The 26,462-nt window shown below is 44.3% G+C and overlaps 1 protein-coding gene across 1 annotated transcript in view; it reads right to left on the reverse strand.

Annotated features, from left to right (window-relative positions):
- The window catches only part of LOC138247077 (IgGFc-binding protein-like), a 276,434-nt gene that overhangs the window by 128,187 nt on the left and 121,785 nt on the right, over positions 1-26,462 (reverse strand). Inside the window, exon 6 of the mRNA XM_069201822.1 lies at positions 11,764-11,974. Within this exon, the coding sequence (XP_069057923.1) occupies positions 11,764-11,974 (211 nt within the window). The remainder of the gene's footprint in view (positions 1-11,763; positions 11,975-26,462) is intronic.

A 26,462-nucleotide genomic window follows, 5' to 3' on the forward strand; every position in this document is an offset into this window, starting at 1 on the left:
CCAGAGGGGAAATCGACGCGACGCCTGCCGTGAGAACGCACAGCCACCCGGAACGACGTACAGCCAGAAAACAAGCTGAAGAATCCACGCTCAGACCCTGGACATCTGGTAATCCCGCGAACCACAGAAAGAGACTGTCCGCGCGCCGGAAAACGACGCACGACTTCCCCGTGGGAAAAATAACGACGCAAGTCCGTGTGTGGAGGGGAGAAATTTTTCCACGTATCTCTTCTTCTGCGGCCCTTTGCGGAGGTTTTCCACTGTAAACCAGGTACTTTGTGCTTGAAAGAGACTCTGTTTGCTTTTTGAAGACTTAAGACACTCAATATCACTTTTCAGTGATATCTCTACAATTTCACATTGCATCTTCGTTCGTTTTGACCTACTATTATCCAGATAAATATTCTATATTTTTCCAAACACTGTGTGGTGTATTTTTGTGGTGCTATATGGTGTTATTGTATGATTTATTGCACAAATACTTTATACATTGCCTTCTAAGTTAAGCCTTACTGCTCGTGCCAAGCTACCAGAGAGTGGGCACAGGATAATTTTGGATTGTGTGTGACTTACCCTGACTAGAGTGAGGGTTCTTGCTTGGACAGAGGGTAACCTGACTGCCAACCAAAAACCCCATTTCTAACACATAGTATTTGGTATTCCAATAGTAAACGATGTTGGAAAACACATGGAAGGTTGGCACTTGGCAAAAAATACTGTGTTCCCCCAGCCAACATAAAACAATGTAAAATTGTAATGTATCAAGTTCAAACCTTAGAAACCTAGGGGATACCAAAATTATAGCTCGTATGCAGCATTATATTTGGTATTTCCCAAAGGACCTGGATGTGAAAGCTTGTGGAATGAAATCAAAAATGTAAAAAGACATTGTAATCTGGTATCAAATAAAATGCAACTTCAGATGGTCAATGGCTAAAGGTACCCTGTGAAAAGTAGTGAATACCAGATATTACAGCAATGCATGACCCGTCCTATTTGGTATCCCTGTGGTAGAACATGTTGGAAAACACATGGAAAAGTGGTTTTTGCCAGAAGAATACTGTGTTTACCCAGCCAACATAAGACCATGTCAAATTGTAATGTGTCAAGTTCTAACCTTAGAAACATAGAGGACACTAAATATTATAGCCCATATGGGCTATTATATTTGGTATTCCACAAAGGAACCAGTTGTGAAATCTTATGAAATGAAATCAAAAATACAAAAAGATACAGTAATCTGCTATCAAATAAAAGGCAACTTTAGTTGGTCAAAGGCTAAAAGGTGACCCTTGAAAAGTAGGGGGTACAAGATATTACAGAAATGCATGAGCCATAATATTTGGTATTCCCATTGAAAGAGAAAGTGGAGAACACAATGAAAGGTTCCAATTAACAGAAAAATATGTGCTCACCCGCAGAACCATGTCAAAATACTAGGGCCCGTATTTATACTTTTTTAGCGCTGCATTTGCGTAATTTTTTTACGCAAATGCGGCGCAAACTTACAAAATACAATTGTATTTTGTACGTTTGCGTCTCTTTTGCGTTAAAAAGCGGCACAAATGCGGCGCTAAAAAAGTATAAATATGGGCCTATGTTCACCTAGCCAACAGAAGGCTGTATAAAATGTAATCCTGGTAAGCTATAACCTGTCAAACATAGAGGATATAAAATATACCCCAAATGAGGGATCATATTGGGTGTCCATTACGGAAACAGATGTAAAAGCTTTTAGAATGAAATCAAAAATGTTAGAAGATACTGTAGTTTGCTATCAAATAAAAGGCAACTTGAATTGGTCAGTATTTAAAAGGTAACCTTTGAAAAGTAGGGGATACCAGATATTACAGCAATGCAGGACCTGTAAATTGTGGTACGCCCAGGGTTAAAAATGTTGGAAAACACAGGAAAGGGTGCTATTTGGTTGGAAAATACTGAGTTCACCCAGCCAACGGAAGGCCACGTCAAACAGAATCCTGGTAAGCTCTAACCATATAAACATAGGGGATACCACACATTACAGCCCATATGAGGCGTTACATTTAGAATCACCTAAAGGAACCAAATGTGAAAGCTTGTGGAATTAAATAAAAAAGTGAAAGACACTGCAGAAATGCAGAAGACGTATCCCTAAAGTTAAAGATTATGGAAAACACAGGGAAGGGTGCTATTTGGCAGGAGAATACTTTGTCCACCCAGCCGATAGAATGCCATGTCATATTGAATCCTGGTAAGCTCTAACTCGAGATACATAAGGGATACCAAATATTATAGCCCTTATGATATTAGGTATCCCCTAAAGGAACCATATGTGAAAACTTGTGGAATTAAATAAAAAAATTGAAAAGATACTGTAGTCTGCTATTAAATAAAAAACAACTTAAATTGGTCAGTAGCTAAAAGGTAATCTTTGAAAAGTAGAGGATACCAGATATTACAGCAATGCAGGACCCGTAGTATCCCCATAGTAAAAGATGTGGGAAAGCAAAGGGAAGGGTACTATTTGGCAGGAAAATACTGTGTTCACCCTGACAACAGAAGGTAATATCAAATGTAATCTGGGTAAGCTGTAACCCGAGACACATAGGGGACACCAAATATTATAGCCCTTATGAGGCATTATATTTGGTATCCCCTAAAGGACCCGGATGTGAAATCTTGTCGAATGATATAAAAAATGCTAAACGAGACTGTAAACTTCTAACAAATAAAAGGCCATTCAAACGGGTCAGTGGTGTTACACATATATATATATATCTTTCTCCAAATGGCCCCTGTCTGGGCGCGCTCCATAACGTCGGTGCTCGTGTCAGGGATCGGCCTACCCTGTAATCAATTCTCCACCAAATGACACAAAGTCGTACACGGCACTCACAGGAATCCTTTTGTTTGATTTTTATTCTTTCATCAGAAAACGAGTAACCAAAATACCACCTACGCGTTTCAACCAACAAGGTCTTGATCACGGTGGACAAGTGATCCATTTACACATAATTTATAGTTTCTCCTATTACATCCCATTATGGGGCATTATGGGATATGTAGTCACACCAAATTTAAAATTATACCACTAAATAGTGAAAACAACTTAAACGTATTACAAACTCCACTAACCACATAAGTAAAACAAGACTAAATATATCTAAAAAATATTTCTAAAACATGTTTTTGACCTTCTCTCATTTGCAAACACCAATTTAGAATTTTTAGAATCTCACACAACATTAATTAGAAAGAGAGGGGGGGAAGGGACGGGGAAGGAGAAAAGGGGGGGAGGGGCCTCTACCTTTATACCACTTTAAAGCTGTTTCTCAGTTGTATAGTTCAGATAGTATTCTAGCAATCTAGTGCTTTTAAAGGGATTTCTCTTTGTAGAACTATCCCTTCTTTGCTAACTGAGCTCTCTTCACATTCACTTTGGTATTAGTCATTTCTCTCAAGGTAATAATCCCACATGATGCAATATGTTTCAGAAGCCCAATCAAAATAACCAGAAACCAAATACAAATATTCAGAGACCAAGGTTTAAAATTTCTGGGAGAGGGTAAATATGAATTAGAGATGGCAATACAGTTCTTCATCCCCATTAATCCCAAATGGGGTCTTGGTTTTTAATCTGATAATCAGCATAGATTCTAGGCATCTCAACTGTTGTACTCTGTCACCTCCTCCTCCTTGTTTTCTAACCACTGCTATGCCAAAAAATCTCATATGCAGCCAATCAGCTCCAACATGTTTTTTCAAATGTTTAGTCATTGTATAATTACCATCACCATTTTGTACTGCCCTAATGTGTTCTAAGATTTGTTTTTTTTAAAGGACATATAGTACTGCCCACATATCTCATGCCACAGAGACATTCTATCACATATACTACAAACGTAGTGTCACATGTAATCCTTTCATCAATTATAAAGTCTCTGCCCTGAGAATCCTCTATTTTCTTTCTGTTGCTACCAATTTTACATGCTTTGCATTTATTACAACACAAAAAACCTTTTTGTGAAGTTGATAGCCAATTGGACATGGATGGCAATTCAAAATGACTTTTCACTAACTTATCTTTCAAAGATGGTACTTTCCTATATGTTACATAGGGTCGTTCTCCCACTTTTGGGCCAACATCCATATCTTTTTTTATCAAGTACCAGTGTCTATTTAAGACATTCAAAATGTGTGCATTTTCTTTACTGTAGTCCAAAATCAACCGTATCTTATCATCTTCCCCCACTGGTCTTTGATCTGCCACTTAGACCAAAGTCTGTTTTCTAGTTTTTTGTCTTGCTTTCTGTTTTCCTTGTTTTACATCTCTGATCTTATATCCTCTTGCTAAAAACCTTACTTCCATTTCTTCAAACTTCTTTTCCATATCATCTACATTGGAACAATTTCGCTTTATCCTGATAAATTCCCCATATGGGATACTTTTTAGGAGTGGTTTAGGGTGGAAGCTTGATCCATGTAGGATACTATTCGTAGCTGTTGGTTTACGATACAGTGTTGTTTGCAGTGTGTTCTCTTCTATATACACCTTAACATCTTAGAACTATATAGAGACCTTACTCATTTTGTATGTAAATTGGAGTCCTATATTGTTACTATTCAGTTTGTTAAAGAACTCCACAAACATGTCTTCAGTGCCATTCAAATTATGAATAGGTCTTCTATGTACTTTAACCAGACCAAAACTTTCTCCATGTAATGTTCATTTTCTTCACCCCAAGCTATGCACTTCTCCCACCACCCCATGCTCAGATTCGCATAGCTTGGAGAAAATGAAACTCCCATAGCAGTCCCACAAATTTGATGGTAGATGTCATGGTTAAAGATAAATACATTGTTACGCAAATATATTTCTAACATTTCCGAATGTTTTAGAAAGTGAATATTTCTCTGTTGTAAAAAATATTTCACTGTTTTCATTCCCAAATCATGAGATATTGATGTATACAGGGACACAACATCTATAGTGATTAATATAGGTTCACTATTGTGTAGGATGTATGTTTTTATGTTTCACTGCTTTATACTTCTTCCTGTGTACATATACAGCTTGTTATGTAAAGTTTTCCTTTAAGTGCTTGGGGAATTCCACTGATCATCTGTGTGCTGAAATTCCTCAATGAGTCAGTTACCAGTAAATGTTTATTTACACAGCCCTGTTTGTACTGTGCTGCTCTAAAAAATAATCTTTTATAATATATTTTCATGGAATTAATGAGTGGCCAAAATGAAACCTTTGAAACATGGGGAATAAGGTATATCAATCCCCATACAAAAAGATATTGGAAAACAAAAAGATTGGTGCACAATGTTTGAAAAAATGATTGCGTTCACTTAACCAATATGGACATTACGTATTACTCACCAAATCTGAATTGTTTCAAAATATGAAATACAAAATGCTATAGAACAAGGGGAGCATATGCTGTAATTAGTGGCACACTAGATTGGCTGCTGGTACCTGGCACACTAACCAAACCAAGTAGAAGGCATGTCCACCACCAAAACCAAATAACATATTGAGTCTCAGGGTATTTTATTGCTTTCATTTTGTTTTTAAATTTAAAGTTTTTCCCTTGAATTTGGCATGCCTTTCACTTGCCACCTAAAGCAACCACCTAGTACACCAGTGTCTATAACTATAAACCCTGACAGTAACTTTTAAGTGTTAAAGTGCACATGCAGGAAAGTTCGGATTCTTGCTATCACAAAGAGCAACAGTGAGGAACAATAGTAAAAATAAATGCTGATATCTCCGGTTGGGGTGCTGCTAGAAAAATTATGACCAACTATTTTTAAAAGTCATTAAAATCCCAACAAATGGTGTGAAGTCATATTTTAAATCAATATTAGAAAAAGGTATATTGTAGAAAGTTACCTTTTACCCGCTTGAAGCTGATGGGGGCTAATTTGCATTCACTCATAAGCAGTGGCACAGTCAGGAATTAGCTGTGATGAATGGGAGGAAAACTGCTCCCAGGGCAAGGAAAATGGCTTGGTTGTCGGTAGGTGTTTTTAACTTCCCCTGGCAGGGAAGACCAGTGGGGTAGGCCCAGAAACTTAATTTACTTTGAAGGGGTGTCCCCTTTCACAGGCAAATGTTTGGCAACACCTGGAAAGGCCCTGGCTTTTGTGCTCCTAATCAGGCAGGCACCAAACACAGTGGTGGGAAAGCTACATCCAGAACTGGTTTAGGGTGACCTCAGAGAAGAACAGTGATTATTACCCTGGTCACACCTCTGGGTGGGCTCAGAGACTCTGCTTGAAGAAAAAATGATTTCCCCCAGCTTGGATTTTAAGAGTGAGGGGGCACTGTGGGAAAGAGGGTAGAAGTATCCTTGGGAACGTTTACCTATTGCTTTGGCAGGACCCAGGAGTTATACACTAGTTAGTGCCAGGTGTCAATATGGCACCTACAGACACTCTTTTTAGAACAATTTATGGGCCCATGGAAGAAGAGAAGAATGGGTCTCCTGTCTGTAACCAGAGACAAGCCTTGAAGGATAAGACATGCTTCCCCTTGTAAACAGGACAAAAAAGTGGACTCAAAGTGTAAGCTGGCTGACTTGTGTAGCCCCCAGGCCACAACAAGCTGCAAGAGGACTTTTCTTGAAATGCCCAGCTGACCAGTAACAACTGGACCTGACTTGGAACCTTCTGATGGGCTCTGCTGGAGTGAGGCTTGACTCCCAAGTGCTGTTCCTCAGGTCCTGGAAACCTTGTCTGTGTGTAACTCCACTTGTCATACCACCGCTAAAAAGCTAGGACTTAAAACCTTTTAGTTTTCCAGACATCTGAAGAACCGAAATGAACAAACCAAGTCTATCCACCTAAGGCATGGAATCACTGGTTTGAAGAAAAAGGTTTCTCCCACTCTGAGCTTCTCCGCAGCAGCAAATCAGTGGCGCTGTGTGATAAGGTACCCAGCCTCATGGAACACATCGTTGGATACAGTCTGCCAGCTTGACTCACTGAAGGATTTTGACTTCAATTTCACGGACCGAGTCCCAAAGTAAAACTCTATTGTGACCATTGACTATCATTGGTGCATAATGGTTCTCAGTGCTATTATCACTTTAATCTTTAAGATCATATCTTTGGTACCCCTTAATGGATTATTCTTGTTTTGGTGTCATTTTACTTATTACATCTTACTGCATGTTTCTATTTCAGTTTGGGATTTTTATTGCCTGTTCTGACAATGGATAAATATGTCACACCTTGCCCTAAAATAAGCCTGTCTGTTCTGCGCCATTGCTATCAGGGGGTGGGCTTTGGTTAATTAGTGTCTTTGAAGGTTTTCACTGCCTCAAATTGTGATTATTCCTTGAGATGGGCAGGTATGAACCCCAAATAATAATCCAATTTCTTACAATCATAGAAGCAATGGATATTTATAAATAATTTCTTTGTGTGCTTCTTGTTTTAGGTTTATATGTCAAAAGGAAAAAATACAGATTTAATTTTTTTTTATTTTAATTAGCATGGACATAAAAATATAGGGCAGACTGGTAAAATGCCAACAAGGTTCTATGAATCAAACCCAGTGATACTCAAAGTACGGCTTGTGGGCCGCATGCGGCCCTCCAGACGTTTATTTGTGGCCTCCTGGTCAAGAGCAGCACTGGCCTGCTGTTTACTCGATTTAATACAAGAGTTAAAATTATGTTAAATAAGCAGGCAAGCGTTATTCAAAAGTCAATGGAAGTTAAAGAAAGGAATTACTAGGGTATCCTGCACCACTTAACTTTAGAAACACCTTCATTTTTAAAGAAATCTTGCAGCAAACGTTTAAAAGTATTATAACATCCGTTGAAAATTCAAATGGGGCATTTCATTAACATGCCAATCGCTTCACCTTGGTACTTCAGATTATATCAGTGCATTGAGAAGTATTTTTTAAAAGTGATAGTTTTCAAACATGAATTCACAAACATATATTTTTCCTCCCACCCTGACAACAATAGCAATTGCGTACTAAGACAGGCTAGTTGTTATTTGCACTTTTTGGGTGGCCTGGATTTCTATTTTACATGAACAACATTATAGTTTATTAAGTCCAATACAGAAGGTTTTATGCAGCACACACCTTGTTGTCATGTATTTCGAGGTCCTTGTGTGATAATCAAGAACAAGGAGGGAAAGTGAAATAACAAATTGTCTTAGATCACACTATTTGATTAAGTGGAGAAGCCGGGATTAATCTCAAGGTTTTGGATTCACATTGTGCAATTAAGGCAATACATTTATATGCCTAATTTCCCTTACAACCACTTTACCACCAACCACTCCCTCACTCTGACCGCCACGCTGCTCGTATCTATGCAGCCCTCTGTCACATCACAGACCAAACTTTGTAGCCCCTCGGAAAATGTTTGCAAATACCCATGATCTAACCAAACATTATTCAACTAACTGTGCAAGTTATTTACTTGTCATTAACACCTTGTAACATATTGATTATACAAAAAACAAAACACTTTATTTCCCTGTTTTTAGGGGCAAGCGCAAAGCGCGCTATCCCCTGTAGTAATCTCTCTTTGGGCTTCCAACCGAGTCAAGGTCACATCAGTCACTTTCATTGGTTCGTTGTCTTGCCTCTTAAAATCCGCTTGCTTTCATTTGTGAAAGGCATGCATACGTCATGCATGATCTAGTGTTTTGCCCACCTACACAGCACCAGTAAACTACTGAAAACATACGAGGCTCGATGTTATTAGTATGGTTTTCGGACTACTATATCTGTTTGTTTTCCACGCAGCATGATCGCGCTGGGGTTTTCATAGCCCGATCGCGCTCGGTTTTTCCGTTTTCAATTTCAGCACGATCGCGCTGCATTTTACATAGTGCGATCGCGCTGTGTTTTTTTTCTTTTAATTTGTGTGACAAGAAAAGTCCGGTTAGGAGTTTACAAAGCTAATAGCTCTAACTAGTGCAAATGCTAGACCCGTTGCATTGAAAATGCTTGTTATATCTTGCTTTTCTTCATGGACTTCTTTTACCTTCACCCTTTAATCTTTTGCATTGTTTGAAATTGGTCTGCCCCATATTGCAGCCCCTGCTGTTGTTTCTATTCTCTTTCATTCTTTCCCCCTTGTGTTTATTTCGTTATGTGATTCCATATGCTCCGGCAAATATTTTCCTTGCTTTTACTATGTATATTAACTTGATTGGCCTATAGATCACGTTTCATTCTATGTATTTATCGCACTTTCTGTCTGGCTGTCCTCATGCACCAATGACCAGCTGCAACAAAACACAAGCATTTGCAAAGCAATCGGTCTCGCATATGCTCGAGTTAAAGCTACTAGCATTATAAACTCCGACCTGGACTTTTCTTTCCACATATCTTGAAAATCAAAAGTAAAACAGTTTCACATAAGCAGCCGATTCACAGCGCCACGGCCGCCATGAGCATCAGCGATAACGAAAGACATAAAAGGAAAAAGAAGTTCGCTCTCAGTCAAATTGATCGGCAAAAGTGCAATTAGCCATGTTACAGGGTCGATAGCCAATGCGGTAACTAAACCGCCCCAAGGAAGGACAAAAGTATACCCTTTACTAATGTCATTAAAGGATGTTTGAAGGGCAAGCCCACGAACGAGTAATAGTGATGGGCGTGAGGTGGACGTTGTTAAAAGCCCAGATACATACCAACACGTCAGAAAAGCAGCGCATGTGCGCTGCTATGCTCGACCTAACAAGTTCCAGGTGATTTACAGCCAGAGCTGAGTTTGGCATCCAGTTGAATCCTGCATTCCCTAACTCAGCCCGATGAGAGATCGGTTACTTCTGTCTGACCCTTCTCGGGCAGACTTTTGTTTCCGAAAAGTGACAAAGAGCAGGGGATAAATGATACGATGGGGGTACCAGATAATACACAACACCCTAGCAGTAAGAGCATTAGTGCAAGCCCCCTTTTAATTTTAAAGTGGCTGCTTTCGTCGCATACTGGCCCCATCAGAAATATGAGTTTTGCAGAATCACTGCAGATGCGTTTTCTTTCACCCAACCAAGCGGACTAAATCTGTGAATGCCTGGGAAAAAATGTGGAATTAGTGGGAGAGTCTGACCCAGAATTACACATTCTGAGGTTAAGTCTTCATTTATAAGGGGGCCGTCCAGGTCCCACTTGTATTACCGTTGTAACTCTGCTCCCCCTCTTACTTACTGTTAACCCGATAATAAATAACTCTGGAGTGGGCTCACTGATCAAAAGGTTACTAAGTCCCTCATTATGAGGCATTACATATTTTAGTAGGGGCAGTGCTCAGTTTGTGCGAAGGCAGCAGGCTGGGGCACCAGAACTCATTTTCATGGATCGGGATTGATCTCGGGAGTGTGTCAAACTGTATTTTTTTCCTTAGGAAATTTCATGAAAATTTGCGAAGTTACATTTTTGTTGGAAAATGTGGTTTGCCTGTATCTCCCATTTTTTTTTTGTTCTTTACCCGAACATGATACATGCAGCAAATAATTCACACACACGCTTCTTGTTCTACATTTTCTGTGCCAACATCTCCCTTTGGTATCTTGCAAAATGTTTTCAAGCAAGGTGTGCGCTTGGGTAAAAAGCCGTACGCATAATCGCATAAGGAACACTTTTGTGAATTTTGCCCAGGCCTAGTTTTTTTGTTGATTATCAGACTTTATACTAGAACAAGAAAGAGAAAAGCAGGCAGTAGGAAGAGAGAGAGAGAAGCACTGGCAAACTGTAACATTGGGAGAATGAAGGGATGTAAGGGAACCCCCGGCTAACAACCAGCAGCTGAAAAATAAAACAGGAAAAGGAGTGAGTGCACTTAAGTTTGCATGTTTGTTTGGCCGGCCGTCTTCGGCCTGCCAAACAGACATGCGCACTTAGGTTTCTACAACCCGCTGCGTAGCACAGCCAGGTTTAAGAAACTGCACAGACTCCCAGGCATTGTCCCATGCAGTGTCAGAGAACAAGCCGCTCAGACCAATCCTGACGCTGCTCTCATGCTAAGTGTAGCATAACAGCAGTACCAGGATTGCACTGGCAGCCTGAGCTGGTGTCCCAGGGACTCCTGGGACACCAACACCATCAGAGGCGAATTGCAAGGTGAGCAGCAGGAACAAGTAAGTTTATGTTTAAAAAAATTTTTTATTTCTTTTCCCACCTCCGTCCCCCTCCCATCACCTCCTGCTCTACACCTTGTGATTTGTGGAGGCGGCCACTGAAAAGAACCTTTAAAAGTATGACAAAAAGGCTGAAAGTGTAGAATGTTGTAAGCAAGAGGCATGAGGCAAAATCAAAGTTAGGCATCCTTGGTAATTGACAACCAGGCATATTTCAGCACCAGCAGCAAGCTTTCAAGAAAACATTCACGTCCCCACATTCATGTTTTTTACTCCGAAACACTGGGTAGAAGTAAATATTTTTTAGGAGGGTAAATCTGATGGAAAATATGGTGACACCCTTTAAATGAGTGTCAGTAGACACGTATGTCCTTTTGTATAGTTATGGTTACTCTCTGTGAGTGGTCCTGGGTTCTGAGGGAAACCTGAGGCATGTGGTGCATAGTTCTAAGTACAGTGGACAATACTGTAAATTTCCTGGTTGTTTACAACGTTATTTCCTCTCCTCCTTTGCCACTCAGAACATCTCAATATGGAAAGCTGATTTGAGGCAGGAAGCAGAGGCCAACCAGGGTTGTAAGATAGGACCCTTCATCTACTACATCAGATATTTAGCTAAAAATCGGAACTTATAAAGGAACACTGAATTGTCCTTACCTACTTGCTCCAGAGATATAACTGTGTTGCTAGATTCACTGCAGGGCCCACAAGTGGCCAGAGAAGGACTCACACCGATGGTCACATATCCACCAAGACTGACTGTAATTCTCAGCAGGGTTCCTTTTTCAAGAATAAGACCGTCTGACACTGCTTTTATGGATGTCCCAGTAGCCAAAGAATATGGCAGTACCACGGGAATATTATTCACCTGGAAGGAACAAATAACAAATGGTAGTACAAAAAAATGGTATCTGGAATACAATATTTTTTCAAAAACATGTAAAAGGGCACAATATATCTTTTAGTATTGTGGCGTAGTGTGCTACTATCTATAGATGGACCTCTCTGATGGTAGTTAGTGAATTATTTCCTTACATTCCAATGAACATATTCCTCAGTTGTACAAATGCTTTCATCGCAATACATGGAGAAGAGCATATTCTTACATATTCATACATATTCCACACTACGGGGAACATTTATGAGACCCTTGTACCACTAAAGCATCACATTTTGTGATACTCCGCCAGCACAAATGACAAAATCATATCTATGAGGCCACGCAAAGCATGCATGGATCTGATTGCCTTCATAGATATGGAGTAAGGCAAGCGTTGTCTTGAGTAGACCGTTAGGGTAATTAGGCTCTTATTACTGTCCTAGTGTGTTTTTAATCACACCCACAGACACCACTAATAAAGGTGAACGACACCGATAGTCTAGGAGGTATTTTTAACAAAGATCTGGATCCCTGACTTTGTCTAGTAATTGATATATAAGAGCTCCCTCTGGCATAGGTCTCACCGAGAGGTTGAGTCCGCCCTGGTGGCACTGTCCTACCAGGGTGGGGAGAGGTGATCAAGGATGAAGCATGACACTATAAGCGTGTGAGACCACCTCCTCCATTAAGGAAATACCCCATTTGCTGGATTAGGGCTGCGTTCTCAAACAATCTTTGGACGTGATAAATGGTCTCGCCTATCACAAGTAGACAACTCATCATACTTTGAGTTCTATGCCACCACACCATTTGCGATTATTGATTCTTCTAGGGAAGACGTGTGGTGTAGAGTGTTTTCCTCTCTTTTCTCAAAGCACAGTGCTCTAAAATATGGAAAATACTTCAAATTTCCCTATGAAATTCATCATCATAATAACAGTTCACAAGCCTCTCTGTAGAGCTTTACCAATGTCACAGTAAAGGATAATGCCAGAAACAGAAGGGGCACCCCTTAATCCCTAGAACACGGGTAATACTGGCATTCAAACAAGAGTTCCACCAAGAAAAATATGTTTTATCAAAAATATATGATAAGGTGACATGCTCACTTGTTCTGATGACCACCATAGTTTTACTACGTCTCCTTGCCTGGACACTCTGATATACCTAGCTCTTTTTACCCACGCTGTCAGTGCGCATCATAATTCTTCCCTTCTTTCTTTTTCCTCTCTCCTTAACACTTCTCTGTTTCCTTCTCTTTTTTGCAGGGGATATATTCCCTTTATTGAATGAGCATGGTTTTTCCTCATTTCCCGTAAAGAGAAATATGAGTGGGTTTCTTTCATGGACATTTGGACCTTTTGCCTCTGATAAATTCAGGTTTGATAAGATTTGTTTTTCGACTGTTTACCATTTGCTCAAACAGTTAGATTATTGAGACAAGACTGATTTTTGGTTACCTTTCCTTATAGGTGTCGTCTTTATCTTGTCCTGATGATGGCCCCAGAGGATTCATCCTAATAGAGAGGTCGAAATGTCCACTTGAACTTTCGCCCACCCTTAGCATTCACTGTTAGATGCAAACTCTTATACATTATTATTTTGGGTTTCAGTCCCTGAATTTAGTAATCCAACGGGGTTTTGGGCGATTGGTGCATTACTTGTATATTGTGTACATAATTATTCTTTTTGTTCACTTATAATTACTCATTCACTACACTTCCTTCATATTAAGCTTTTTATAAATATACATTTATAATGTTAGCAAATGGTGTCTGTAATTTCTGTGTTCAAAAGAAAAACTTACGTAGACGACTGGTCAATACATCTCCCCTGGCTTGTTATCATATGTTTTTGATACAAATATTTTCTCCCGTATTTGAATGATACTAGAATAATGCAGCACATTCTCTGGCAGCATTCATTTTGATCCATTTCAGCTAAAACAGCAGTATGATATCTGCAAATTATGTGACACATTATGTAGGAAATGCAGTAAATCCATACTTATGTTGTAAATGGTGCAGTCACAGAAATTGAAAAATCCAATGACTTGCACCATTTCCTATAGTTATATTAACAATATTATTCAAGAAAAGAAAACAAAACCTAAACATTTTAGTTCCAATCGGAACCCACTGTTAGCTGCACCTTAATGAAAACAGTATTTCTGTTCTGACTTCCCCAAACTAAATGTGTACTGTGAAAAATGATAATGGGTAACATGTACAACTTGATCCTATACAGAGCGCTCTCTCTACAATATGTATGTATGTGTGTTTGTGTGTGTGCACGTGCGTGTGTACTGAAAAAGCGAAGGTTAAAGGGATGTTATAGGCCACTGCCACGCACAGTGTTGTCATCAATGATCTAATTTCGGGTACTGCATTCATTTAACCTGTCATGATGTAATATGTAAAGCCATAAGCAGTAAAATTTTAATGTTTTTTCAGTTTTAAATGTTAGTTTTTATAACAACACTTTAACCCTTGTTATGTGAATGTATACACAAACACACACATATATATATATATATATATATATATATATATATATATATATATATATATATATATTACCCATTGTGGTTTAGTTTTACTAATAACTTTGATGCTGTTTAACAAATCTTCAAAAATTTTTCCAAAAAAGTGCTATTTTTTGCCTAGTTCGTGCTGGAAAGATTCAGGGTGATCCGTCAAGCAGCGCTTGAAAAAAAGGGGGTGATCCCAAAATGCAAACTCCGTATGCATTTTTTAAAGAAATGTTAACTTCAAAAACTGCTGAACGGAATTACAACAAATTGTGGCAGGAAGCTAGATCTTGGTCCACAAAGTGTACTTTATTGTGATTTGGTATTGATCCCTTTACAGTGGTTTTGGTGATTTTAAACTCCACAAATAATGGCCTTTTTTACCCTGGAGCCAACTTGCTCCCATGGGAGCGAGTCCTCTGGCTGGCTGTCAGCAACAAGAAGAAAAATGTTGCTAGCAGGTATTACGGAACTCAGGGGTTTAGTCCTCTGTCGTGAGTTGTATTTAAAAAAAATTATTAAAGCGGGCAGGATAGGCATACCCTGCCACCCAAGGCCCTATTGAGGTGCCCAGAGGGCAACCTCTTCCCCCTGGCCAAAGCAGAAGTAAAATGGGATTGAGGCAAACAGAAAGAAAAAAGAAAATGGCGGCCAACATTTTTATTAATAAATTGAGGTGGGGTTGTGAGTGGAGCCCCAATCCATCATACTATTTCGGCCCAGGGGCCCCCATCCACTGGAGCTGGGTACCTTAATTAAGGGGAGTGGGCTGGCTCAATTACTGTGTCCCAGAGAGCCCACCCCCGGGACAGAGTAGCTTTCTGGGCAGGGAACAATAAGTTTGCTCCAGCCCAGCACGAGCATTTTTAATTCTCCAGCTAGGCGGGCTGGTTTTTCTACCTGTCCAGATGTGGGAACAGAAAAGATATTGTTCCAGCGGGGAGGGAGCATACAAAGACTGCTGCTTCCTCTGGGTGGGAGCAATGCTGACTTCCGCACCAGGCAGAGAGCTGGCTGGGTCCATGGGGCTCCCCCAGTGCACCTAAACTAATGGTTTGTGGGTGCCCTGGATAGGCACTGGGGTACTCACCTCTGGCCTCAGAGGATGGGGTCTCTGGGGTTCAGAGAGGCTCAGGGTGATGGCCGTAGAGCCTAATAAGGCTTGTGGGGTCAAGTGGCCCCAGGGGATGGAGTCCCCAGGGCCTTTTAAGGCTCAGGAGGGGGAACCACATGCCCCCTTACCCAGTGGCTTTTAATGCTTATAGCCTTGGGTGAAAGGGTCCCTGGGGCCTATTAGGTCTTGCAGAGGGGAACCACGTGGTCCCTCTCCTTTTTATTGGCATCTGACTCCAGAAGATCGGGTCCTGAGATCCTATTAAGGATAAGGGAGGGGGGCTGCTTAGCACCCCTCCTCTGAACAATAGAATACAGCTCCCAAGGGATGGGGTCCCTGGGGCTAGGGCAGGATCGGGGGGGTGTATCCACATTTCCTTTTTTTATGGCATTTGGCCTTGGGGGGATGGGGTCCCTGTGGCCCATTATTGCTCGGTGAGAGAGACTGCACAGCCCACTCCCCTGTTTTTTTAATGCATTGTCCCTGGGAAATGGGGTCCGAGGGACCTTTTAAGGCTTAAGGGTACAGGGGCCACGCACCCCTTCCACTCTAATTACTCTATGGCCCCAGTGGGGCCACTTTTGTGCTTGGGTGGGGGGAGGCAGTGCATCCTTTCCCCTAATATAAATGTTTTTAGCCCCAGGGGATTGGGTCCCCAGGGCAAATAGTTCCTTGAGGTGGGGAACTGCTCTCCCTCTACAACACTTCACTATACAACACTGTACTGCACTCTGTGCCACTCCACTGTACTACACTCCACTCTATGGCAGTCCTTTCTACAACACTGTACTCTATGACGCTGCTCAACAACACTCTCCTGAACTCTACTCTATGACACTCCACTCAATGACACACCACCCTTTTCCACTCTACAACACTCTACTCCACTGTATGCAACTCCACTTTACAGCACTCTACTCATTCTATGTCACTCTACGACACTCTGTTCACGACACTCCACTCCACAACACGACACTCCATTCAAACACATTTTTATACAAAAAGTGGAATTCAATGAAAAAACAAGGGGTAAAGCTTGGTTATACTCACGCCTTACCCATGCACTGCTTATACACTATCATAATAGATCATATATAGCATCTTAAAACATAGTATTCATAACAACACTTGTTAGACTTTTTCATCCTTGGCGTGGTCTCCCTTAACTTTTTGCCTCTGTTCCCCAGGTTGTTGATGTGTGCTGGACTCTGATTTTGCTGTTTTTGTTACTCTGGGCACTTTACCACTGCTAACCAGTGCTAAAGTGCAAGTGCTCCTGTTTAAATTGTATGTAAGTGGTTCATCCATGATTGGCATATTTGAATTACTAGTAAGTCCCTAGTAATGTGCACTAGAGGTGCCAGGGCCTGTAAATCAAATGCTACTAGTGGGCCTGCAGCACTGGTTGTGCCACCCACATAAGTAGCTCTGTAATCATGTCTCAGACCTGCCCCTGCAGTGTCTGTATGTGTATTTTTACACTGTAAATTCGACTTGGCAAGTGTACCCACTTGCCAGGCCTAAACCTTCCCTTTCCTTACATGTAAGGCACCCCTAAGGTAGGCCCTAGGTAGCCCCAAGGGCAGGGTGCAGTGTATGGATAAGGTAGGACATATAGTAATGTGGTTTATATGTCCTGACAGTGAAATACTGCCAATTTCGTTTTCACTGTTGCAAGGTCTGTCTCTCTCTCATAGGATAATATGGGGGCTACCTTTAAAGATGATTAAAGTGTAGATTCCCCTAGAGAGTAGATGGACATGTGGAGTTTGGGATCCCTGAACTCACAATTTAAAAATACATCTTTTAGTAAAGTTGATTTTAAGATTGTGAGTTTGGAAATGCCACTTTTAGAAAGTGAGCATTTTCTTGCTTAAACCATTCTGTGACTCTGCCTTGTTTGTGGATTCCCTGTCTGGGTCAGTTTGACAGTTGGGTTGTTTTTCACCTCACACCAGACAGTGACACAAAGGGAGCTGGGGTGTGATCTGCATTTCCTGATTAGCCATCTCTGCTAGGAGGGAGGGGTGGAGTGGTCACTCATCTGAAAGGACTGTGCCTGCCTCTGACAATGCTGTCTCCAGCCCCCTGGTGTGTGTCTGAGGCCTTGCCTGGGCAAGGCAGGATTTCACAAGAAGGTGTGAGTCCCCTTTGAAGGAAGGTGACTTCAAAGACTAAAATGGGTATAAGAAGGGCACCCAAACTTACAAACTTTAGAAACACTTCTGGAACCAAGGGGAACCGCTGCCTGGAGAAGAGCTGATAGCTGAGGAAAACGTGCTGCCCTGCCTGTGACTGTGCTTTGTGGAGCTTTCCTGCAGTGCTGCTTCTGCCAGAGTAAGAGGGCAAAGACTGGACTTTGTGTGCCTTCCATCTTGAAGAAGAAATCTCCAAGGGCTTGATGTAGAGCTTGCCTCCTGGTGTTGAAGTCTCAGGGATAGCAAAGACTTCTGCCTGCCAGCACCTGGAGTCTCTGGAGAGACCCCTACTCTGCTCTGTGGTGCCCTTCCAGTTCCTGGGACCCTGAAAGGAGAGGCTGGCAGCCTAAGGACAAAAATACACGCACCGAGCGCCGTGCGGAGAAAAGATCGACGCGAATCCGATCGCGGCTGAGAAAACGACGCGACGCCGGCTCCGCAGCTGAGAAACGACGCTCGCAGGAAACGCGACCGAAGAATCGACGCACGGAGCAGGAGAAACGACGCGCAGCATCGCTGACGGAGGCTGGGAGATCGCAACCTGCGCGGCTGGATCGTCAACTCATCGTGCGGCTGGATTTTTGACTCGAGTACCGCCGTGCGGAGTTATTTTCGACGCACGCCCGCCCGTGCGTGGTTATTTTTGACGCACATCAGGCACATTTTCACTCTAGCAGCGCTAGTGTGTTTTTAAAACTACTTAAAGACTCTTTTTGATTTTTAATTAATAACTTGACTTGTGTATGGTGGGTTTTTGTCGTTTTGGTCTTGTTTTGTTTAGATAAATATTTCCTATTTTTCTAAACCTGTGTTGTGTCATTTTGTAGTGTTTTCATTGAGTTACTGTGTGTGTTGGTACAAATACTTTACGCCTAGCACTCTGAGGTTAAGCCTACTGCTCTGCCAAGCTACCAAGGGGGTAAGCAGGGGTTAGCTGAGGGTGATTCTCTTTTACCCTGACTAGAGTGAGGGTCTTTGCTTGAACAGGTGGTAACCTGACTGTCAACCAAGGACCCCATTTCTAACATTGGTGGCAGCGGTGGGATTTGGACTTGTATTTGTACTTGACATACAGTAATTAAGTGTACACTACTGTTTTGATCTCAGACCACTACGTGACCACATACTACTAGTCTTGTGATTTTTGTTTTTTTACTTGGACTGTTTTTCTCTGCATTCAGTTTCTTTTTTTTCGCTGATTCCGTGATTGACTTTTCTGAAACTTCATTTGAGAACTTGCTTTTCTGTTTTTGGAACTGTGCATATTTTTTTTAACCTCTCATCATGTCTCAGTCTGGAGATGCCCTAGCTGAAGCTGCTTTTGACTTGGAGAAATTGGAGAGCTACAAAGTGGCTCAGTTGAAGCAGTTTTGTAGTAATGTTGGCTGTCCCATTAAGAGCTCATCCAAGAAGGATGAGCTGCAAAAGGCGCTGAGGGCCTGGGTGACAGCCAAAGCAGCTGAGGGGCACACAGATGAGGAGCCAGAGGGGGAAGAGGAGTTGCAAGTCACTCACACTGATGTAGTGGGTGGGCCTGCTATGTCTCAGGGGAGAATCTCCAGGGCAGGTAGCAGTGTGTCCTCCAAGAGTCTGACACCTGGAGAGTTACAGGACAGACAGGCAGAGAGGGAGTACCAGTTGGAGCTGAAAAAGCTCAGTCTAGAGGTGGAACAGAGAAAGCTGGCCCTTGAGGAAAGGAAGATAAACATGGCTCATGAGCTCAGTTTAAAAGAGATTGATCAGAGGAGTCAGTCCAGTAGGGATGGTGGCAGCAATTCTACAGTGCAGCCTGAGAGAAGGGTACACATCCCAAAAGACCTTGTGAGGGATTATAAGAGGGAGGATGATATCTACTTGTGGTTCAAGGGTTATGAGTCAGCTCTCCACATGAACCTGGTCCCTAAAGCTCATTGGGGGGCAGCCCTGTGGAAGCATTTTGAGGCAGAGGGGAGGGACACACTGACGGCCTTAGGGGATGCTCAGAGTCTCACCTACCCTGCCATGAAGGAGGCCTTACTTACCAGGTATGGTCTCACCCCTGAGCAGTACAAGGAGAAGTTTAGATCCTACAAGAGAAAGGAATCCCAAACATGGTTGGAATGTGTTGATTCTTGTTGCAGGTCACTGGATGGTTGGGTGAAGGGCAGTAAGGTAAACACGTATGAGGGGCTTTACAATTTAATTGCTTGGGAGCACTTGTACAGTTTATGTTTTCCAGAGCTGCGCCAGCACCTCATTGACAGCAAGCTGACTGACCCCAGGAAGCTTGCACAGGAAGCGGACCGCTGGGAGAGCACCAGGGTCCAAAAGAGGTATGGGGGAGACCACGCCAAGGGTGGGCAGGGTCCCTCTCAGAAGAAAGGGGGGGGGGTAAGGGCAAACAGGATGAGTTCTCTAAAGGGCCCCAAACTGATTCCCAGGGTAAGGATTCCCAACCCCCCAGTGAAAAGAAGCCATGGTTCTGCAAAGGGAAGCCAATGGCCGGTGGTCCCCTACGTAAGTGCTATTCATGTGACCAGGTGGGTCATGTGAGGGGGGACCCCAAATGCCCCAAAAGTACACCGGCACCCACTGGTGCACCGTCCCAGGGTTTGGCCAGTGTAGCGCTTGGGGAGGAGTTGGTTTCAGGTGGGTGGGAACCAGCAGAAATGACCCTTGTCTCACTAGGGGACAGTGAGATGGTCCAGAGAAACCTAGTGCCTGATAACACTAAGAAGTACAGGCAATGGGTGACCATCAATGGACAGAGGGTGGAGGCTCTAAGAGACACTGGAGCCAGTATGACTACAGTGAGGAGTCACCTGGTGTCTGAAGAGCAGATTGATCCCCGGGTACTTCACCAAGTAGTTGCAGTAGACAATTCTGAGCGCCTCTGCAGAGTGGCGCAGGTTCCCTTTGAATGGGGGGGGGTCTCAGGTTCCTGGAAAGTAGCTGTGAGTCCAACCATGCCTGTTGATTGTTTGCTAGGCAACGACCTGGAAGATTCCCCTTGGAAGGAGGTGGAACACAGGTCTCACTTGGAGATGTTGGGTCTGCCTGGGTGGGTATGCGTATCCACCCGGTCTATGGCAGCCAATCAGGGTAGTCAAGAGCCCCTGGAGCCTGAAACAGTGGCCCAGGGGACCGCCAAGAAGAGGAAAGGCAGGAGGCGCGGGAAACCCGCCCCAGAAGTTCCCACGGTCCGGGAGGAGGCAGAGCCTGAGGGTGATGCCCCGGAACCTACAGGGGAACAGGTGGCTGAACTGGGGGAGGTCCCTGAGCTGTCGCAGTGGCAGCAGGAAGGGGGACCCACCAGGGAAGTATTCTGCACAGCGCAGAAGGAGTGCCCTACTCTTGAGGGACTGCGGCAGCAGGCTGCAGCCCAGGCGGCTGGCGGGGCGCCAGGTACTCACCTGATTTATTGGGAGGATGGCCTCCTGTATAGTGAGCCTAAGGTTCCTGAGCCGGGGTCAGCTCGTATGCTGGTGGTACCCCAGGGCTTCAGGACCTTCCTACTGGGTTTGGCTCATGATGTGCCTTTGGCAGGACATCTAGGGCAGGACAAGACCTATAAGAGGCTTGTCTCCCACTTTTACTGGCCCTTGATGAACAAGCAGTCAGCTGCTTATTGTAGATCTTGTCAGACTTGTCAGGCAAGTGGTAAGAGTGGGGGGAAATGCAAAGCTCCCCTCCAACCTTTACCGGTAGTCAGTACTCCCTTTGAAAGGGTAGGAATTGACATTGTGGGGCCTCTGGATCCCAAGACAGCCATGGGCAACAGGTTCATCCTGGTCTTGGTGGACCATGCCACACGGTACCCAGAAGCTATTCCTCTAAGGACGGTCACCGCCCCCGTGGTGGGACGTGCCTTGATGGGGGTTTTTACCCGCATGGGGTTCCCCAAGGAGGTAGTATCTGATAGGGGTACAAACTTCATATCCACTTATATGAAGTCTCTGTGGAAGGTGTGTGGGGTAACCTACAAGTTCACCACCCCTTACCACCCCCAAAGTAATGGTCTGGTTGAGAGATTCAACCGCACCTTGAAAGGCATGATTCAGGGCCTGTCAGAGCCCTTGAGGCGTAAGTGGGACGTCCTCTTGCCATGCCTTCTGTTCGCTTACAGGGAGGTGCCTCAAAAGGGACTTGGCTTTAGCCCCTTTGAGCTCATCTATGGCCACCCTGTGAGGGGACCGCTCAGTCTGGTGAAGGAGGCTTTGGAGAAAGCTCCTAGTAAACCACCCCAGGATGTATTTAGCTACATGCTGGCACTAAGAAACCAGACTGCCCGCTTCAGGAGTCTCGCTCAGGAGAACCTGGAAGCAAGCCAGGAGGATATGAAACGGTGGTACGACCAGAATGCCACTCTGGTCGAGTTTCAGCCTGGACAAAAAGTGTGGGTCATGGCACCAGTGGAGCCTAGGGCTCTCCAAGATAAGTGGACTGGGCCTTTTGAGGTGGTGGAAAGAAAGAGCGAGGTCACCTATCTGGTAGACTTGCAATCCCCCAGGAACCCCTTGAGGGTCCTACATGTCAACCGCCTCAAACCACACTTTGAGCGAACTGAGCTATCCATGCTCCTAGCGACAGATGACGGGGTGGAGGAAGAGAGTGAACCTCTTCCTGACCTCCTGTCTGCAGGAGAGAAAGATGGGTCTGTGGAGGGAGTGATCCTCTCCCCCTCCCTGACTGAGGAACAGCAGAGGGACTGTCGCCACGTGCTGGGACAGTTCGCCTCGCTGTTTTCCCTGATCCCAGGAGTCACACACCTGTGCACACATGATGTGGACACTGGGGACAGTACACCTGTTAAACATAAGGTTTACAGGGTGACTGACAGGGTGAGGGCTTGCATTAAGGAGGAAGTCTCCAAAATGTTAGCCCTCAGGGTTATTGAGCACTCCAGCAGTCCTTGGGCCAGCCCAGTGGTCTTGGTTCCAAAGGCTGCTGCTCCTGGTGCCACTCCAGAACTTAGGTTCTGTGTGGACTACCGGGGTCTCAATGCGGTCAGCAAGACTGACGCACACCCCATCCCCCGAGCTGATGAGCTCATTGATCGGTTAGGAGCTGCCAAGTACCTCAGTACGTTCGATTTAACATCTGGGTACCGGCAGATTGCCTTAACTGAAGGGGCAAAGGAGAGGTCAGCATTCTCTACCCCCGATGGGCACTTCCACTTCAATGTGATGCCCTTTGGGATGAAGAATGCCCCTGCCACCTTTCAGAGGTTGGTCAACCAGGTGTTGGCAGGACTGGATGAGTTCAGTGCCGCCTACCTGGATGACATTGCTGTGTTTAGTTCCACATGGGAGGAACACCTGCAACACCTCTGGAGAGTGTTAGAGGCCCTGCAGAAGGCAGGCCTCACTATTAAGGCGAGCAAGTGCCAAATAGGGCAGGGTTCTGTTGTGTACTTAGGACACCAGGTGGGGAGTGGCCAGGTGGCACCCCTACAGCCTAAGATTGACACGATTCTGGCTTGGGAGCCTCCCAAGACCCAGACTGAAGTGAGAGCCTTTTTAGGTCTCACAGGATACTATCGGAGGTTCGTTAAGGGATATGGTACCATTGTTACCCCCTTAACTGAGTTGACTTCTAAGAAGCAACCCAAGAAAGTGATCTGGACAGAGGCTTGCCAGAACGCTTTTGATGCCCTGAAGGCTGCCATGTGCACAGCACCTGTGCTGAAGGCACCTGACTACTCCACGGAGTTTGTTGTACAGACAGACGCCTCAGAGCATGGTATTGGAGCAGTACTCTCACAGCTGAATGAAGAGGGCCTAGATCAACCCGTAGCCTTCATTAGCAGGAGGTTACTACCCAGGGAACGTAGGTGGAGTGCCATAGAACGTGAAGCGTTTGCTGTGGTCTGGGCACTGAAGAAGCTAAGACCCTACTTGTTTGGGACTCACTTCCGAGTTCAGACCGACCACAGACCCCTCAGATGGTTAATGCAGATGAGGGGTGAGAACCCAAAACTGTTGAGGTGGTCCATTTCCCTACAGGGGATGGACTTTACGGTGGAACATCGACCCGGTACAGAGCACGCCAATGCTGATGGTCTGTCCAGGTTCTTCCGCCTTAGTGATGAGAACTCCCATGAGGTTGGGTAGTTGCACCCCACTTTTAGCTGGGGGGGACACGTGTTAGACTTTTTCATCCTTGGCGTGGTCTCCCTTAACTTTTTGCCTCTGTTCCCCAGGTTGTTGATGTGTGCTGGACTCTGATTTTGCTGTTTTTGTTACTCTGGGCACTTTACCACTGCTAACCAGTGCTAAAGTCCAAGTGCTCCTGTTTAAATTGTATGTAAGTGGTTCATCCATGATTGGCATATTTGAATTACTAGTAAGTCCCTAGTAATGTGCACTAGAGGTGCCAGGGCCTGTAAATCAAATGCTACTAGTGGGCCTGCAGCACTGGTTGTGCCACCCACATAAGTAGCTCTGTAATCATGTCTCAGACCTGCCCCTGCAGTGTCTGTATGTGTATTTTTACACTGTAAATTCGACTTGGCAAGTGTACCCACTTGCCAGGCCTAAACCTTCCCTTTCCTTACATGTAAGGCACCCCTAAGGTAGGCCCTAGGTAGCCCCAAGGGCAGGGTGCAGTGTATGGATAAGGTAGGACATATAGTAATGTGGTTTATATGTCCTGACAGTGAAATACTGCCAATTTCGTTTTCACTGTTGCAAGGTCTGTCTCTCTCTCATAGGATAATATGGGGGCTACCTTTAAAGATGATTAAAGTGTAGATTCCCCTAGAGAGTAGATGGACATGTGGAGTTTGGGATCCCTGAACTCACAATTTAAAAATACATCTTTTAGTAAAGTTGATTTTAAGATTGTGAGTTTGGAAATGCCACTTTTAGAAAGTGAGCATTTTCTTGCTTAAACCATTCTGTGACTCTGCCTTGTTTGTGGATTCCCTGTCTGGGTCAGTTTGACAGTTGGGTTGTTTTTCACCTCACACCAGACAGTGACACAAAGGGAGCTGGGGTGTGATCTGCATTTCCTGATTAGCCATCTCTGCTAGGAGGGAGGGGTGGAGTGGTCACTCTCATCTGAAAGGACTGTGCCTGCCTCTGACAATGCTGTCTCCAGCCCCCTGGTGTGTGTCTGAGGCCTTGCCTGGGCAAGGCAGGATTTCACAAGAAGGTGTGAGTCCCCTTTGAAGGAAGGTGACTTCAAAGACTAAAATGGGTATAAGAAGGGCACCCAAACTTACAAACTTTAGAAACACTTCTGGAACCAAGGGGAACCGCTGCCTGGAGAAGAGCTGATAGCTGAGGAAAACGTGCTGCCCTGCCTGTGACTGTGCTTTGTGGAGCTTTCCTGCAGTGCTGCTTCTGCCAGAGTAAGAGGGCAAAGACTGGACTTTGTGTGCCTTCCATCTTGAAGAAGAAATCTCCAAGGGCTTGATGTAGAGCTTGCCTCCTGTTGTTGAAGTCTCAGGGATAGCAAAGACTTCTTCCTGCCAGCACCTGGAGTCTCTGGAGAGACCCCTACTCTGCTCTGTGGTGCCCTTCCAGTTCCTGGGACCCTGAAAGGAGAGGCTGGCAGCCTAAGGACAAAAATACACGCACCGAGCGCCGTGCGGAGAAAAGATCGACGCGAATCCGATCGCGGCTGAGAAAACGACGCGACGCCGGCTCCGCAGCTGAGAAACGACGCTCGCAGGAAACGCGACCGAAGAATCGACGCACGGAGCAGGAGAAACGACGCGCAGCATCGCTGACGGAGGCTGGGAGATCGCAACCTGCGCGGCTGGATCGTCAACTCATCGTGCGGCTGGATTTTTGACTCGAGTACCGCCGTGCGGAGTTATTTTCGACGCACGCCCGCCCGTGGTTATTTTTGACGCACATCAGGCACATTTTCACTCTAGCAGCGCTAGTGTGTTTTTAAAACTACTTAAAGACTCTTTTTGATTTTTAATTAATAACTTGACTTGTGTATGGTGGGTTTTTGTCGTTTTGGTCTTGTTTTGTTTAGATAAATATTTCCTATTTTTCTAAACCTGTGTTGTGTCATTTTGTAGTGTTTTCATTGAGTTACTGTGTGTGTTGGTACAAATACTTTACGCCTAGCACTCTGAGGTTAAGCCTACTGCTCTGCCAAGCTACCAAGGGGGTAAGCAGGGGTTAGCTGAGGGTGATTCTCTTTTACCCTGACTAGAGTGAGGGTCTTTGCTTGAACAGGTGGTAACCTGACTGTCAACCAAGGACCCCATTTCTAACAACACTCATGACAGTTGAAATGACATAGGGGGTCATTACGACCTCGGCGGTCTTTTCGAAAGTGGTGGCAGTCTTCCGCACTGCGTATTATGACTGCTGGCAGGCCGCCGTCCTTTTTCAGACGGAAAGCCGCCAGCAGCCATACTGGCGGACGGCGGGAAAGTGGAGGTTGCTCAACCTCCACGTCAACAGAACACCGCCCACTGAATCACGTCCCATGATTCGGCGTGGCGGTGTTCTGGTGACGGTGTTCTGGTGGCGGAGCTGCCCCCATGGATCCCGTCCCCTCCAGGAGGATCAACGGACAAGGTAAGTTGATCGTCCATTAGGGAAGGGAGTGGGGGGATGTTGTGTGTTGTGTGCGTGCATGGGGGTGTGCGTGTGAGAGTATACAGGGGGTGAGTGAGTGAGTTTATGC

This window comes from Pleurodeles waltl, chromosome 7 (genome assembly GCF_031143425.1).
Source record: "Pleurodeles waltl isolate 20211129_DDA chromosome 7, aPleWal1.hap1.20221129, whole genome shotgun sequence".
Lineage (NCBI taxonomy): Eukaryota > Metazoa > Chordata > Amphibia > Caudata > Salamandridae > Pleurodeles > Pleurodeles waltl.